Genomic DNA, 18,801 nt, shown 5'->3' with positions numbered 1-18,801 from the left:
CTTTCTGGCATGAAGACTTTTTCAGAAATATTTTTTTTTTTTTTAAAGAATTTATTTATTTATTTGACAGAGAGAGAGACAGCCAGCGAGAGACGGAACACAAGCAGGGGGAGCGGGAGAGGAAGAAGCAGGCTCATAGCGGAGGAGCCTGACGCGGGGCTCGATCCCAGAACACTGGGATCACGCCCTGAGCCGAAGGCAGACGCTTAACGACTGAGCCACCCAGGCGCCCCTCAGAAATACTTTTAAGATAACCAACCAATGGAAGAGTTCTCTTAATGACGCGGCTGTCCCTTTAAGTGAAACTGACAATAATCATTTGCCAACTCTAATAGATGACTCACTGATAACCTTTATGGTCACTACTTATCTGAAAGATCCAACCCCCCCCCCCAAAAAAAGGTCTCTTAGCTGGGGACTAGATTAAAGCAAAGTCGCATCCTCATGGGCCCCTCTGAGCTTCCAAGCTTTCACAAGTTCCGTGAACTTTCTGGGTAACACAGTAGGGCTGTGTTACAAAATAAGGTAGCAGGTTAAAAACTTCGGTACGGAATGACAACAGAACAAAGCATGACAGCCTGAAGTCACCTGGTTCAGGTACGGTAAACAGTTTTCAGTTGCCACGAAGCATTCACCTACTCCAGTAGAGTAAAATAATCGATTATTTCTAATTAAAGGCTAAACTGTTTAAAATTCTGCAGATGATGGGGACAGAGTTTGTCATACTTCTTTCCCTCCACTGATCGTCTGTTTTTTTTTTTTTTTTTTAAAGATTTTATTTATTTGACAGAGAGAGAGAGAGCCAGCGAGAGAGGGAACACAGCAGGGGAGTGGGAGAGGAAGAGGCAGGCTCCCAGCGGAGGAGCCTGATGTGGGGCTCGATCCCAGGACTCCGGGATCACGCCCTGAGCCAAAGGCAGACGCTGAACGACTGAGCCACACAGGCGCCCCTGATCATCTGTTTTTTGAGCACCTATTACGTGCAAGGCTTGAGCTGGGCCCCCCAGTGCCCCAGGACTGCAACAGTGAACGAGGCAGACGTGGTCCCTGCCGTCCTTGTGCTCACACGCTGGTGAACGTTCAGACAAGCCAACAGGCGTTACAACACAGCGTGTTGTTAGTGCTTCGGAGGGGCAAGTCAAGGATGCTGTGAAGAACACAGACGGGGCTCCTTGCCTAGGAGGCTCCCCAGACTGATGTCAAAGTGGAAGGCAGAAGGGTAAGTAGGAGTCAGCCTGCTGAGCAGGGAAGGGGGCGAGGTTGTAAGTGTTGGAGGCAGAAGGAAAAGCCAACACAAAAGCCACAGGGGGAGAAAAGGCTCCAAACTTTCACTCCCCGCCTATGCACAAACAAACAAAGAAAGAAAAAAACCCCACAACATTCACTCTCCATCTACAGACAAAAAAAATAAAAATCACACATTCACTCCCCACTTATGGACAAAATAAAAATCACGGGGTGTAAATACACATAAAAAGGCAGCCTTGTGGGGTGGGTGCCTGGGTGGCTCAGTCGGTTAAGTGTCTGCCTTTGGCTCAGGTCATGACCTTGGGGTCCTGAGACTGAGCCCCGCATCACGCTCCCTGCTCAGTGAAGCCTCCGCCTTCAGCTCAGGTCATGATCCCAGGGTCCTGAGACCGAGTCCCACATCCGGCTCCCTGCTCAACAGGGAGTCTGCTTCTCTGCCCACCCCCCACGCTCATGCTCTCTCTCCGTCTCTCAAAAAAATAAAATCTTAAAAATGCACCCTGTATCTTCTTACAAAATATTGATATACTCTTTCCATTCTTTGTCCTCTCCAAATTCACCATCCCCGCCCTTTTTGTGATATTAAAACATAAAGCTATTGAGCAAAAACTTTTTTTAGCACTTAAGGTGGTAACCTTGTAGTATTCTCTTAAAACTCGCTTTTGTGTTTCATTCCTTGAGCTCAATAAAGGAGACGCTAGCATACTTGGCTCTGAATTGGGAAACCAAGCTCTTGCGAATACCCCAAAGCCAAAGAGATCTAGGCACCTGGGCCAGTCCACTGTGCAGGGGTGAGAAGCCAGCATGTGAACCTCCCTGGAGACTTGGACAACACACCCCCCACGGAGGTCGGGAGGACGCCCAGGTGTCCTGTGGACAGAGCTGTCCACACTGGCGGGAGGTAGCGGGGGAGAGGAACCGGGTCCAGGGGAGAAAAGGCAAAAACGGGTGTGAGTTCAGAAAAACTGTGCTGGCCGGAAGTCTCGGGGCTCCCACTTGATGAGAACTCAACCTTCGTGTCTGTTTGAAATGGGGAGCGAGTACTTTGCTGGCAGCGAAGGGCGGTCGGGGAGAGGAGGTTCTCCAGAGAGGAAGAGTTTCTCAAAGGGTGTTCCGGGGGCCTTCCGAGCCGGGGCACACCGCCAGCACCACCCCCTGCCCAGGTCCAGACTGCAGACGAGAACCAGACATCTGTGTGATAACCAGTACTGCAAGGCTCTTGATGGCAAATGAAGCGTTAGAAGCACTACAGACAGGACGCTCTCCAGGCTGACGGTGGCCTTGGGGGTGAAGCAAACGGAGCCAGATGCCAAAGCCCTCGGTGCCTGCGGGGGCGCAACTCGGACTTCAGGACGGGTCACCAAATGTGCATGTGCCAATCAAGATGCTAGGGAAAGACACCCACCACCGCTACTGGGGAAGTCAGTGTCGCCTTGGCAAGCCGGCCCTCGCTGAAACACTCTATGCACGGGGCAGATTCCTCGGCGGACGACACGGCAGCATAGGGTCTTCTTTGGGAAAGTGGACCATGGAGAGGCGGGCAGCCCTATGTCCTCTGCCTGGAAGGGGATGAGCTGCATATTTAGATAGCCCGGTGAGTGCCAGGGCGACACAGACCACTTGGCTACTGGCAGTTGACGTGGCCAGATTTTCAATGCTTCACTTCTGTAAGAATGATGCCAGACTTTCCAACCTCCCTTGCAGCTACAGGTAGCACTTTGTACCACACTGGCCAAGGAGACCTAAGGGGAGGTCCCCGTCATGAGCTTTCCTCTCAAATAAAAAGGCAAAGTCTTGTAAGGAGGGTTCTGCCTTTCCACACAGGCCCCCCTTCTTCATTCTTTCGGCCGGGAGTACAGCATGATGACGGAGGGGTGGCAGCCATTCTGGGGTCTTGAGAACAAAAGCCACGAGCACATAACGGCGGCCAAAAGGAGGAGCTGGCTATGCTGACAATATCCTTTAGTGCTAGCTCTAGACTCGTAATTTCGCACTCCTCTAAACAAGAGAAAAACAAACGCTTTATTTGTTTAAGTCACTGTTCTCCAAGTTTTCAGTTACGTGCAGCTGAGCCCATTCTCAACCTTATTTTTTTTCCTGTTTCTCGTCTTTAAATTTGTCAATCTATGGGGCGCCTCGGTGGCACAGCAGTTAAGCATCTGCTTTCGGCTCAGGGCGTGATCCCAGCGTTATGGGATCGAGCCCCACATCAGGCTCCTCCGCTATGAGTCTGCTTCTTCCTCTCCCACTCCCCTGCTTGTGTTCCCTCTCTCGCTGGCTGTCTCTCTCTAATAAATAAATAAATCTTTAAAAAAAAATTAAAAAAAATTTGTCAATCTATGTTTTTAAAGATTTTTATTTATTTGAGAGAGAGAGCATGAACTGGGGGAAGGGGCAAAAGGAGAGGGAGAAGTAGACTCCCCACTGAGCAGGGAGCCCAACTCAGGGCTCGATCCCACGACCCTGAGCAGAAATCAAGGGCTAGATGCTCAACTGACTGAGCCCCCAGGCGCCCCAAATTTGTCAATATCTTTTGAGAATGATTATCATCCTCATGAAATTTATCTTTATGTTCCTCTGGCATCAACCATAGCATCTTACACTTACAATCAATTTAATTAACACTGAACTGATATAAAACAAATAAATCACCAGAAAACAGAATAACCTAGATACACGTATTTTTCATCTTAGAACATTGGCTAAGGCATCTTCATGGCTCACCCCTCCCAGAAACCAACTGAAATGAAGGAATAAAACTAAAAACCACAGAAAAAGCTCCATCAGCAAAAAAACTAGGCAGAGAGGATATACTTAAAACCCTCAAGAAATATTTATTAAATATATAGCACAGAGGAAACTCAATTGAAGACAGTTGCTGAGAGATGACTTACTACTTTCATTATTTGATTGGCAAAAAGTTAGAGTACCTAAGTACCAACTAATAAGGAAATAGAAAAATATGGGAAATGAAGGCTGTTTGACAGTACCCATTATTTCTTCCTAACGTGGAGCGGTAGGGAGCCAGGGATAGAGGCCAGGGGGGGGACCACGGGTGGGATAGGCCCACTCTATGAAAACTCCTTCCCCATCCCAGCAAGAGTATTTATAGAGGCAGTCCCGTCACAGTTAGAGGCAGAGAAAAGTGGTCACACCAAAGAGAAAGCAGGGCCTTGCCCTGATGTCCTCACTGAGACAATGCAGAAACATTCTAGCCCATCTAATCCAGCATAGCAGGACGCCCACTAACACGACGCCCTGGGGGTATGCTTCAGCTCCGCAGGCAGCAGCACCAGAGAAAAGGCTGGGCTCTGCTGAGAGAAGGGGGAGATACACCAAAACCACGCTCGGGGAGCAAGACGCTGGCGCTGTGATTTCAAGAACACCGTGCAAACCCCTTTCGAGAAAAAGTTCCCCTTGCTGGTAGCCAGCTCCCTCTGCATCTCCTCAGACCACAGGAACTGTACACTGATCACGTGAACCGATAACCTCCATCCTCCAACTTAAAACCCAAGAGAAGTCCAACAGTGCCAAGTTAGACTGGTAGGTGATCAAGAAAAATCCAACTGTGCATTCCTTCAATCAGTCCATCATGAGCAACTACTATGTGACAGGTTTTGCTCAAGGCAGGGAGGGTGGAACGGTGCAAACGGACAAGATGCCTGTCCTCCTGGATGTTACACTCTGTTGGGAGTGTGACTACTGTCGGGAAGAGTCCTCTTCACTCAGGAATGGATTAAGATGAAGAGAGGTAAAATGGGCCAATTGGAAGCTTTAAAAAAAAAGGATTCCACAACATAAAAGAAAACAAATAGCATGGACGAAAAAGAGGTTAAATATATTCCTGAAGGAGATGTGCCACAGAACCAGCAGACTGTAAGCTCCCCACAGAATGGACCCAGGAGCGGGGGGCCTGCGTGGGGGGGACGTCACCCCACCCTACCCCGGACACTTGGAAGGGCACACCTGGGGCATAAAAGGGATCCGTGAATAGCAGGGGGATGAGTGGACGAAGCAGAAAAAACAAACCCCGTGAAACAGAATAAAAAGGCTAAGAAAAGGATACAGAAACAGAAATTGCCAGAGCAGAAGGCTCGAAGTCTGGAGTGGTAGGTAATGAGAAGCAGACAGCATCAAATCAAATCAGTGTTGTACGTAACACACCTCACGGGAGCCTTCTGAACGAAGCAGAAACTACAGTGAGGAGGGCAAGTGGAGGGAACGGAATAAAGCAGAGATTACAGCAGACAACGAAATAATTGGTATGAATATGAAAAAGGAGACAACCTGATCATTACTTGATTACCTGAAAAACTCAAGAATCAGCTGAAAAAATATATATATATTTTTTTACTATTTCAAATCATCAGTAAGAATATATAGTCTATTCAAAAAGAACGATAAAACTTGAGAACATAAAAGATTTGGATAAATGAAGATGAGGTAATATCGCAAAGATCTCAATTCATCCCCAAATTAATCTGTACACATGTGGAAATTTCCATTAAAATATGAACAGAATTTTTTTGGGTTAAGGGCAATGAGGTTTGTCTACCAGGGACAGAATTTCACAAATTCTTAGATCTTTGTGTATGACATTCAACACTGGCTAATGACCATTAAAAACTGGGTATCTCCGCCTTATACCATCGCCTGAAATACATTTCCTCGAAGGGAAATATTTAAATGAAAATATAAAATCACAAAAATTTAAAAAAAATTACTAGATTTAAACACTCCAGTGCCATTCTTCACCCACCAAAGAGGCAGAGTCATTTCTAAAAGTATATTATCATCCAGCATTCACTGGTGAAGGTATAGAGAGTTGGTTAATAACAGCAGAGATTGGTGGGCACTCTTCTCAAGAGAAATCCATTAGAAAAAATAAAAGCTTCCAGAGTCTGCATAGCCTTTGATTCACCAAGGTCCCCTGTAGGCACCTACCACAGGAAAATGGTCATGGATATTACAGCACCATTTGTAACAAAAAAAAAAACTGAAAACAATCTTTTTTTTTTTTTATAAAGATTTTATTTATTTAATCAACAGAGATAGAGACAGCCAGTGAGAGAGGGAACACAAGCAGAGGGAGTGGGAGAGGAAGAAGCAGGCTCATAGTGGAAGAGCCTGATGTGGGGCTCGATCCCACAACGCTGGGATCACGCCCTGAGCGAAGGCAGACGCTTTAACCGCTGTGCCACCCAGGCGCCCCAAAACTGAAAACAATCTAAAGGGAATAGGTGGTAAATAAATTACGACACAGCCATGCAACAGCATGCTATCTACCCGTTAAAAGCAAAAGTGTACTGGGGGTCTGGGTGGCTCAGTCGGTTAAGTGTCTGCCTTCGGCTCAGGTCATGATCTCAGGGTCCTGGGATCAAGTCCCGCATCGGGCTCCCTGCTCAGCGAGAAGCCCGCTTTTTCCCCGCTCCCTCGCTCCTCCCCACTCCGCTTGTTTTCTCTCTCCCTCAAATAATAAATAAATAAAATCTTTAAAAAAAAATTAAAAAGTAAAATAAAAGCAAAAGTGCACGTCTAAGGCTCTTTCAGAAAGAAATGTGTACAAGGACAGATGTATGATGATATTAAAAATCATTATTACTAGTAGTAAAAGCTACAAGCTACCTAAGTATCAAACAGGAAATGGTTCAATAAATTCAATGTATCCACACTATGGAGTACAAGCAACCTTAAAAAAAAAAAAAAGGAGGCAGATTTAACTATAGGGACAAGGAAGCTTGTCCGTAACACACTATTAGGGCAAAAAGCAAATAACTGAACAAAATGTGTATTATGACCCCATTTTTATAAAACAAACACATCAGAAACTATGTATGTGTTAATATAATATAATTAATATAATATAATATAATATAATATAATATAATAAATATATAATGTAACATGGAGACAACTAATCTTTCTTGAACCTTTACTGTATGCTAGGTTCAGTACTCAATTATTTTCCTGCATTATCTCACATAATCTTGACAACAAACCCATGAGGTAGGATTACCCCTATTTTACAGATGAAGAAACTGAGGCGTACAAAAATGAAAAGATACGCGTCCATTACCACAAAGTCAATAAATGGTAGAGGAGAGACTGCAGCCCAGCCAGCCTGAGTCCAGAGGCCATGCTGTTCATACTAAGACGCACGGTGCACAGAGAAGGGGCTCAAACACTGTGTGCCCAACAATTACCTGCCCAGGCCAAAGGGGACCTTTTTATATTACATGTTTTCTTCGTAAGAAAACACTCCTTTTAAAACTTAAAATTAAGTCAGCAAAAACAGGGTAAGGGGCGCCTGGGTGGCACAGCGGTTGCGCGTCTGCCTTCGGCTCAGGGCATGATCCCGGCGTTATGGGATCGAGCCCCACATCAGGCTCCTCCGCTATGAGCCTGCTTCTTCCTCTCCCACTCCCCCTGCTTGTGTTCCCTCTCTCGCTGGCTGTCTCTATCTCTGTTGAATAAATAAATAAAATCTTTAAAAAAAAAAAACAAAACAGGGTAAACATACTGACACAAAAACATATGCACAGAATAATATTTTACAAAAATTACAAAAAGCATTGACATTGTGATCTTACATCTGCTTAAGAAGCAAACACGTATGAACAGGATGTATAGAAAAAAATTCTAGAATATGCCAAAATAATAAAAACGCGTATTATTTTGAAAGGCAGAAATTAAAGGGAGACTACATTCTTTTCATTTTTGCTTATCTGTATTTTCCATTTTGTTTCCTAACAGTAAACGATTAATAAAAATACTATTTTAACATTTATAAGCATAACATTATTAAGGCAATTATTTCAAAATATAAATGAAAAGTCAGGAAATCATAATTCTACTCGATCAATATAAAGATTCCTTATACAGTATCTGAGAGCCGAAGATTGCAGTAAGTTGCCTTTTAAAAACCATACAAGCAATCTAAAATAAAATTGTATCCTCTATTCTTGTGGGTTTTTTTTTTTTTCTTTTAACAAAAAGCATTCTAGGCTCTAGGGGTAAAAAATCTATACATTGACAGACTGTAGTTTATATCAGTCCCATCAACAGCATAATCTATTGGTTCCAACAAACAATCTATTTTCGTGTTCTGGTCTCAGAAAGTACGTTGTAGCTTTACAGCACAGATGTTATTATTCGAGGGCGGGGGGAGAAAAAAACCCTGCTTTTTATTGACCCATATTAAGTATAAACTCAGTTGAGTCACCAAAGCCTCTTATGATCCTAACCCAAATAAAATTTCCCCAACCCAATGTGGTCCTTGCAACAAACTCCAAAAACATATTGTAAATAGCTCAGTTGGCAAGAAAAACTCAAGGGAGACATATTATTACTTCTTTATAAATTCAGTCTTATTTCCTTTCATAGACAGAAAAAAACATCCTTAAATGGTATAGCACCAGCAAACATTTGGCTCAAATCCTGGCATGTAGGGCAAGGCATCCGTCTGCTGCTATCCCGCTATCCTACAAATGAAATACAAGTAGGATCACTGTACGGCCCTTCACTTACTCTACGGTTAATTATCCTTGGTATATTACAGCTATAAGTAAAGAAAGACTAGTTCTATAAAAGTGATCGCTGACTCTCCGATATTTCTGCCTCGGCTATCATTAGCTATAAATGAATTGCCCAAGATGTTAAGAGTCCGAAAGAAATCAATTGATAGATACCAAGGATTTTCTTGAAGAAAAAAATCCTGCTGACTCCAAGTCATGTGCGAATTCAAGTAATAAACGAAATAGGGAGGTAAAAGGTCAAATAAGGGGGTAGGGGTCACCCAAAGAGTGCTGCCTCTTTAAATGGGATAAGCAGAAGGAAATGACTTTAATTCAATTAGCGCATCCAGAAACCTGGGGCATGGAATATATAAAATGATACGAGGGAAAATTTACTGCCCTGGGACTTCTCCATCTGTGGTTGCGGGGAGGCTGCTGCTCCCCTTTTCCTCGGTGCATCTTGCTTTCGCATCCGTCTCTTGTGTGGTCCAGATCCTGCCCAGCTGGCTTTTCCTGCTGCCAGCGGCAGCGAGGGCCGCCCTGGCTCGCACTAGGTGAGTGCCCCCCACATCCAGCCAGACCACGGGGTCTGGGACCGGCACTCTTCCTGCCCAACACCTACTTCACTTGCTTGAAGGGTGGTCCAGGACCACCTGCATTAGATCATCTGGCATGCTTGTCAGAAATGCAGATCTCTGGGTCCTGTCCCAGGCCTACAGGATCAGGATCCCTGGGGACGGTGGCCAGGAAGTGTCGTGTGAACACGTGTGCGGTGTGCGCTCATTAATGTGTGGGAACCGATGAGTCAATGCACGCTAACACATTATGTACTATTAAATGAGCAATTTAATCATTGCTTTAGATTTCAGTCACTGTTTTAAATATCAAACCCTGCAGCCGGAATGCCTGTTCTGATATACAACACCGTAAAAGGAAAAGCATGACGACAGCAGCCAGGATGAAGGAGAGGAAGGTGTGGCCTCCCACCAAAAAAAATGGATCCGAACCCAATTACCATACTTTCCTTCTATTCCCGAAGAAGTAAGCGCTCTGAAGATAAACTTGAAGGAATTATTTTAAATGAATCATTTCAAGGACCTCATTTAAGGCTCTAAGTAGAGGAAACACTGACAATTATTTTCTGATTTAGCAGTCAGTCAACACTGACTTCCTAACGGCCAAATAAAATAACTCTCCGGCCAGCCCTCTTAGTAGACCTCTAGCATTTAAGTGTTGCTCGCTTGCTTGGGGCGTTGTCTGGCTCAGTGGGGAGAGCATGAGACTCGTGACCTCACGGTTGTGAGTTCAAGCCCCATATTGGGAGTGCAAGCTATTAAAAAAAAATAATAAAAGTGTTGGCCATCACTTCCTTTATGAACTGTGCCTTCTTTTGGCTTCTGTGATGAAGCCCTTTCCTGTTTCCCTTCCTCTGACCATTTAGCTCCTCGCAGGCTCTGTTACACGCTCTACCCAATCCTTAAAAGGGTTTGCACCCCAAACGTCCTTGGTCTTCTGTTGTGGTCACTACACGCCGACCTCGGACAACTTTGTTCACTACCACGTAGGCTTTGTGGCCGGGTCCACGCTGCAGACCCCTCAGGCTTGCAGCCCCATGTTATCTGAGCTCCCGTCCTCCACGGCCAACTGCCCACTGGAACCCCTCCACCGGGATATGGCAGTGGCAGCTCAAACTCCACGAGTCCAAACCTGAGCTCTTCACCTTTCCCCCCAAAACCTGTTTCTTCCTTCAGTGTTCACACTCTTCAGCCTCACGCTACCATTGATCCATACCAGAGAGCCGGAAGTTTTTCTAGAGCAGGGATAATCATCTCAAACTCGAATACCTGCGTCAGTGCCTAGGTAACAAATTTATTTTTTAAGAGATAAGTGTATAGTTCTGAACCTATCACTTCTATGTAGTTTGCAAATTTTATCCCATTTAAATACTCAGAACAACCCTTTGAAGCAGCTAGCATTAGCTCTACTTTACAGGTGGGTAAACCGAGGCACATTGAGTTGCTGTGTGTTTTTCTCTTTTTTTATGGAACTTGCTCAAGGTCACTCAATTAGTAAGAGCCAGGGTCTGAATGCAGGGACTCTGGCCCCCAGGTCACTACACCATGCTCTGAGAACTGGGTCGGGTGTAGGATAGTAAGGAGCACGAGGCCCAGAGAACTAGAGAATGCTTGCTTCGTGGCAGCCCAACTCTTTGCGGCTCTGTGTCCTAAACTTTTATTCCAGGCCTCCCAGCACCCTCCCACCTCTACGTAAGGTCCTGCTCATTCTATTTCCTCAATCTCTCTCTCTCCCCTCTCCCCCTGGCCCACCACAGCCTTAGTGCAGCCCATGTCATGTCTCAGCTGACTAACACTGGTATGCTGGTCATCATGCTTACCTCTCACTGGCCTGTGCTCTATAGCTGGGCTCAGCAAGTTTTTCCCTCTAAAGGGCCAGAGAGGAAATGTTTCAGGTTTTCCAGGCTTTTCTATCACAATTACTCAGCTCTGCTGATACAGCATGATGTCAGCATAGAACAAACGGATATGGCTGTGTTCCAATAAAACTTTATTTAAAAAATCAGGCAACCCTTGCTCAATGATGCTGCTACCACAGATCTCTTAATCCTTCTGTGGAACTAAATTCGACATGGTTCCCACACCTTAGAGAATGTGATAAAAATAGAAAAGTACCCGGAAAAAAACATGAGTGAATGCTTTTATAACCACAGGGCAGAAAAAAATCTTTCTAAGCATTAAAAAAAAAAAAAAACCCAACTAATAAATAATTTGAATACATAAAAGTTAACATCTCAGTGGGGCAAAATGAAACAACACAACAAAACATCACAAAAAATATCAGTACGAAATGACTGAGGGTATAAGAAACAAAAAATAGAAGAAAAAATACAAATGATCAAAATAGAGAAAAAGATGCTAAATCCCACCATGACTTAAAACGTGAAACCTAACACACGTAAAAATCGCTTTCCGTTATCCTAGAGGCAAAACTGGTAAAGACTGGTTACGCATAAGCACAGAATACAGAGGGAATCAGATTCCCACGTGCTGGAAATACCCTGCATGTTTAGCGGTAAAGGGTTAGGTCAGCAAACGATGGCAGTTCTCCATAATGGGAGCGTAGGCAGCGGCAAACACTTTCAGTGAAAGCTATACAGCGAGAGAAAGTGGCAAGTGCAGAACCGTGCGTGGGTGTGTACGGGTAATGATCCTATTTCCATTAAAACATACAACCACATCCATGGCTTTAGATCTGCCTATTTACAGACACACAGAAGAGGCTACATTTCAGGAAGGGGTTTTATCTAGAAAGGCCGGAAAGGGTACTTTTCCAATTTTGGATACATGTTTCTGTCTTATTTGAATTTTTGTTGCAATAAGTCTATAATAATCAGGTAGTAATGAGGCCACTTGAAAATGAGACAGAACGCAAAGTGATTGTATGTTCCTCCAAAGAACCTTCCAGAACTTCCTGCTGCTTGGGCATTAGAGCCAAAGTCCCTAGCATGAAGTGCATGCCAACATGGCACCGTGGCCCTGCCTAACTCTTCACACTCTCAGGGAGCATCTGCTCCGTGTCACACACAGGTCCTGCCGCATCGCTCCTCGTATCCGCAGTTTCCAGAAGATGCCAGGATGCATGTAGCTTCTTTGCCTTTGCAAAGCCTTCTCCCTCTGCTTACAATCCTTGCCTTCCGTACCTAGTAAACACTCATTCACCTCAACCCCTTTTGCAGGCAGAAACAATACTCCCTTCGCTGGGTGCCCACTCTGCCTTACCACACAGCTGCTACAACGCCCATAACACCAACTGCCCTAAATATGGACATAGCAAGAATAATAGTATTAATAATAGCTAATTAAGCATCTCCAAGGTGCTGGGGACAGGAGTGTCTCACACACATTATTTCATTTAATCCTCATGGTGAGGCTATGAGTACCATTATCTCTGTCTCACAGATGAAGGCTACAGCACTCTAAGGTTAATGACCCAAGGTCACAAAGATTACTAAAAGTTCTAGGTTTGAAGCAGAAGTGTCTGACCACAGTTGTTTTATTTGTATGTATATATATGTATAGCTATAAAATCTCCCCCACCACACGATCAGCTTCTTCTTGAGGACAGAAATCATGTATCTCCGTATCTTCAGCATCTCACACAAAGGTACAAGGTAGGCACCAACAAATACTGAAAGAAGGCCGGCTTCTAGTATCATCTAGGTCCACCCACTACGCAATGCAGGAATCCCTTCAACTTCCCCCAAAGATGATCTGCTTTTACCTGGATGGTTCCAATGATAAGGACCACTGCCTCACAAGGCAGCCCATTTCCCATCCGATCGTTCTGAGAGCTCTCCTTCATGCTGCTGGATGTGCAATCTCCTTTTTCTGCCCTCTGGACTGGACTCTCGACCATTCTGCCCTAGCACTGCTCCCTTACATCACAGGACCTACAGCTACTCGAACATGGCCACTCTCCCTTCGCTCGCCTTCTTTCTCCCTCCTCCCTTCTCTCTCCCAAGCCAATCTCCTTCCCCAAGTGACAGGGTTTCCATATCCCCTCTTCCTTGCAGTTGTCCTACTCTGGACGACTTCAGTTTGTCATGTTCCCTCTTAACAGCAAGTCCTTCCAAGTGAGAAGCTTGGACTCAGAGCTTCTCTGGACTCAAGAGACGACAATACCCAACATGGAGATGGCAGGATTTTTGCCCTCGAACATCTTAGGGGAATATACATTAAATAGACAAGCAAACGTCTATTTGGAAACTAACCTTGGGGGTGCTCCCTGAGTCAGGCCTGCTGCTGGGTACTCTGAATGCATTATGTGATTTAACTCTTCGAGGATTTATTATTGTTCCTCCTCTACAGGTGAGGAAGTTGTCTCAACAAGGCTGAGAAACTGCACAAAGGCTCACTTGACTAGTAAATGTCCTAGCCAGGATCTGAACTCAAGCCTGCTGGACCTCAAATCCATATTTCAAGTTTTGAGAAGGGAGAGTTGAGCCAAGAGCAGCAAGAGAAGGCTTAATGGAGAAGTCTGGAGGGCTCTAACTGGATATGAGAGAGGCCAACCAGTCTCCCATGGAGGCAGAAGGAACGGGTATGGTGGGTGGAAGGCCTAGCCTAACTGGCAGGACAGGGCAGGGGCACGGTGGGGGGTGGGAGGAGGTCTGTTTATGGGCGAGAGTTTAATCACTCCAGATCACAACTTTCCTCTAAAGCCAGGCAGAGTTGAGGCAGGAGGCAATATGGAAGGACTGCAGACTCTTGAGTAGGTAAGGAATATGTAGAAGCAATGTTTTAGGAAAGTTGGTCCAGCAGGAGGAGAGAGGCGGAGACAATAGCTGGGAGCGGCTGCAATGACCACAGGCCTCCTGTGTTTTGGACCTCAGCTAGGACGGCAGCTTCAGAAACGGGATGAGTGGGGCGCCTGGGTGGCGCAGTCGTTAAGCGTCTGCCTTCGGCTCAGGGCGTGATCCCAGCGTTCTGGGATCGAGCCCCACATCAGGCTCCTCCCCTGGGAGCCTGCTTCTTCCTCTCCTACTCCCCCCCTTGTGTTCCCTCTCTCACTGGCTGTCTCTCTCTGTCAAATAAATAAATAAAATCTTTAAAAAAAAAGAAAGAAAGAAACGGGATGAGCAATCTCACAGGCGTTGAAAAGACACCAATGCTAGCTGCTGGATGTTAGACTAGAGAGGCAGGGAGACTGCAGAGCGAAGAATTAGGATGATGCTAAGGCTTCCCATCTGGGGGAAGCAAAGAAAGCTGGTATCACCGCCAGGAATGGGACGGGGAGACGGAAGCAGTCTGCAGAGTGAGAGGGTGATGCTGATGTGAACGCACGCTCAACGACGCGGCACACAACGCAACTGGCTCCTGCTGCTGACAGAGGTCACTTCTGCTGCCTTCTGAGGACTCGTTTTTGGGGTGACATCCTTATGACTGTATCCGCAGTCATTCTTACCACGTCAGCAACATGATACACCACGTGTATATAGGACAAAAGATAACTTTTCATTGGAATGTGGTGATGCCTTGCTCAGCGGCCATAAAGCACTGAGACCTGTTTTCAAGGAAGCCGCCTGGAATTGGCCTCACCGTTCTCGAGTTACACGTGGTAAGTCTTACTATGATTTTTTAGCTCTTCTACCACCCCCCCAAAAAAAGATTTTCTTCAAGTGACTTTGGTCACCGAGGACAGAAGTTACCTGCTTTACTTCCTTTTGCCTGGGATTTCAGGCTCGACTGTCTTGAAAAACAAACACACACACACACACCACTCTTTCCCTGGTCTTCTCTACTCTCCAAAGCCTCTCCGTCTCATCTGCTCATTTCTCCATTTTGACTCAGTAACATTGATTTCCACTTCTTTCCTCAAAGAGTACCTTTATTATTTTATACTATATTTTAATATATTATATAATATATATATGATATATAATATAATAAATTATAATTATAATAATACTTTATTATTACCCCCACTGTATTTCTTCTCCCTATGCTCGTCCAAGAAGAAAAGGAGAGTCGGGGTCTTCAAGCTGCAGATGACCCAGAACATACCTTCCGAACACAGTTAGCCCAGAATAAGCTACTTATAAGTTTAGCTGCGAGATGGGATGATGACCATAGTGCTTTGCCTGACCCACCGGGCGGCTGTGATAACCGAATGACAGAATTATGGGTTCATACTCAACGCATACAATAAAATCTGGTACAGTTTGCTAGCCTGAGGTCACACAATCTGGTTCCAGACCTTTTTTCCAGAGATGCACTCTAAATCCTGGCGTGCCTGGGACAATCGCAGAGGCCCTACAAGAAGCAAAACCCCGCGATGCGCTCGGAGTCCCAGTGGCCACAGGCGTGCAGGCCCTTTTGTTTTCAGAACTCAAACAGAACTCATTACCCCACTGCCATCTTTAAAGGGTGGTAGGCGTAAGAACACAAAAGACAAGGAAATAACCAGGATAGGCATTCTACTTTAATTGCAAATAAAAAAAGACTAGTTTTAGTACAATATGTTTACTGCAAAACTCTTTATAGTTCTGTGTAAACAGGAATTTGGAAAAGTTGATTTTGAATCCCAATTAAATCAAAGAGAGAAAAGAAAATACTAATAGAGGATCGGTAGTTTCAAGACATTCCTCTTGGTGCTGTAATAAAATTAGCATTTTGTTTAACTAAAAATAAAGTTTCGAGTAAAGAACCTAACTGTATCAGAGAAACAAAGTACCTGTGAGCTTGATTTTGGACAGCCGCGCCAAAACTCCCGGCAAATCATCCAGATGCAACTTCATTTCTTTCCAGTGCTTTTCCTCCTTTGTCTCTTTCTCCGCATCTAGCGAGCTGTCAATTATGGAGGCTGATTCCAGTTCTAGCAATTCTTTTTCATTTGGTTTTCTGGGTAAAGGAAGGCTGGGGGGCGGAAGAGGTCTCATTTCACAGATTTCTGCTTTGGCCTGACCCAAAGGTGTTTTCTCAAGGAAAGGAGAGGCCACGGGTTCTGGCTTCCGTTTTACTTGCTGGTTGAGGCTTCTGTTCAGTTGTGTGACATACTACATAAGGAAAGTACACGTTACTCTAAACCCAAGGCCCAAAGTGCTCTTACATCGCTGTTGGGGAACACCTCCCACCAGTCTGTTAGAGAACTGGAAGGATTTTCCTATACCTTTGTAAATACATGCTGAATTAACGAATATTCGAGTGTTTGTTACATGGAAATCACTACATTAAGAGGTATGGAGAACGTAACCGACACCTCGGTGTTGGTTTTTAATTGTATGGTTTAGAAAATTCTGGACATTAAAGTTCCTTGAAAGAAATATAAATTTATTTCTTATTCATTCCCTCCAACATGATCCCCAACATGGTACCAAATACAGTGAAAAAATGTTCTAACATCAAGAGCCCAAGTCAACCTGCTGACTTTCCACATTTCTAGGCAAACAGTGCAGGGGCTTGGTGATAGGGTGCAATTCAGGGCTACCGCTTACTAGCAAGAAACAGCAACTATTACTAACATAGTGAGGCACTGTGTAGTTTTATATAACATAGGTCTTCACAGTTTATAAAGTATATATCTTATTTGTGCTTCTTAAAGGCTATTTAAGAAGCCAGATCATTATCAATATCTCTTTCTTTAACTTACAGAAGAGAAAACCAAGGCTCAGAAATAAAGCGACAGAGTCAACAACCAGTTAGTTGTAACTGACAAGGGCCAACAACCAGTGAGTTATAAGTGGCCCTGGTACTCGGAGCCACCTACTCTGATAATCAGTTAAATGACTTTTCCATTATATCACAAAGACTTGAAATTACATACACTAGTCCTAGAAAGGAATTACGAACTCATGAATGAACCCAGAATTCTGTGTATATAAAAAAAGCATTATGCATACTTGCGTTTCTCTTCTCAATACCCATTATCCTTAATTAGCCAACTAAAAATGACTCATGAAGATGTAGTAATGGAACAGTAACTTCCCGTAAGTACTAGTAAATTAGTATTGTTTAAACAATGCTTCTGCTCTGTTTTAATCCTTTGCATTCTAACTGATCTTGTCACAATTTTGTCAAATAAATCAGAGTTGAAATAACTAATTAAATAAATACCCATTATCCTTGATCCCCAATTTAAGAAATATGAACATTTCTGGAAATGTAAATCCCTTATCAAAATAATGAGTTACATTAAGATTTTAAGTGAACTTGAAGTTTTAAGTTAAAGTTGGCATTCTAAATTTAAAAAGAGAACAGAAGGGTCAACTCAGGTTTGAGATTATGAATTTGTTAATTGTTCACGCTTGCACCATAATTATGACTTTTTAGCTATCATTTTTCCATTCTATACTTTTCTATTTATTGGCAAATGCCCTCACTGGTAATTAAGAGTAAGCTACCATGTCGCCCACAGTATCATGGAGCCAACCTAGAGGACCGGGACGTAGGAGTAATGCCCACTATAAAAATGCCGAGCAAATTCTAAAATCTCAATTTGCTTGAGTCTGCTTGAGTCTACTCAGAGGTGCATGCGTTTAAAAGACTTTTAGATGCACTGCTGATGAAGGAAAATGGGAAGGCCACACTGTTGAATTATTTCTGTATCACTGATATATTCACAAAACTTTAAAGAATTTAAAGAGACGTAGGATAACGGTTCAGCTTTTCCCAATTTTCTCCCAGGTGAGATAGTCCAGAAGTTTTCAATCTTCCTCCAAACTTAATCAGCAAGTTCAAGATCATACTTTTAACCTCTAACGCCGGGACTTTTCTGGTTTCAGTGACGAATAATCAAAACAAGGAATTAAAGTTTTGGATAAACTCAAGAGAACACTAAATAGAAGTCTTTTTTAAGTGGTACTTCCTACAACTCTTCTTTTCATCGGAATTTCTCAATTCCCTCATACAAAGAAAGTAAAGGCAGACAGCAGCAGAGTGGGGATGGTCTTCTGAACATACCATGCGCCTGAGGAAGGTCAAGTGCTGAAATGTAATCCACTGCTTGCTGACACTTCTGAAAAGATGCATGAAGGTGTGAGGGGATTCCTGCAGAGCTCTTCTCTCTAGATACCAGACACATCCTCCTACCCAACCTGTAAGAGAGAAAAAGGGAAGACAAAGGTCACATGATTAGTGCTTCTCATCAAATGCTGACCGTGCCTACCCAGAAGCAAAGCCGGCCACCACCGTAAGCAATGGCACTTGTGATGGGTCAGAACTCTGATGGGATTCGTGAATCACTGCCACGTATCAGCTCGATTCACGAAGCGTAATTCTTCAGCAAGGATAGAGCAGTGTCTCATTTTGGGATAGTTATGCTTTTATCATGAAATGCTGAAATGACCACACTTGTAGATCTTTTGGAGAAAAATATAAAACAATCAGTTGAGTCCCTTTTAAAAGAGTGGAAAATGAGAATCACAGGTTTTCTCAGCAAGTGACAGTAAACTGGAAAATACATTTCAGATTAATACTCTGGCCATGTTGGGTAAGGCAACTAACCAAAAGGGAGGGGAAAGAGT

At 44.1% G+C, this 18,801-nt stretch overlaps 1 protein-coding gene across 2 annotated transcripts in view; it reads right to left on the bottom strand.

The window, feature by feature from the left end:
• LOC103660515 (protoheme IX farnesyltransferase, mitochondrial) overlaps positions 1-18,801 on the bottom strand; it is a 126,125-nt gene that overhangs the window by 103,320 nt on the left and 4,004 nt on the right. For both annotated transcript variants that reach the window (XM_040630057.1, XM_040630056.1), the window contains exons 2-3: positions 18,239-18,372; positions 16,014-16,335 (exon numbers count right to left, since the gene is read on the bottom strand). In XM_040630057.1, the coding sequence (XP_040485991.1) occupies positions 16,014-16,335; positions 18,239-18,372 (456 nt within the window). The remainder of the gene's footprint in view (positions 1-16,013; positions 16,336-18,238; positions 18,373-18,801) is intronic.

Source organism: Ursus maritimus, unplaced genomic scaffold (genome assembly GCF_017311325.1).
Source record: "Ursus maritimus isolate PB19 unplaced genomic scaffold, ASM1731132v1 scaffold_14, whole genome shotgun sequence".
In the NCBI taxonomy this organism is placed as follows: domain Eukaryota; kingdom Metazoa; phylum Chordata; class Mammalia; order Carnivora; family Ursidae; genus Ursus; species Ursus maritimus.
This window is presented reverse-complemented; position numbering and strand designations above follow the sequence as displayed.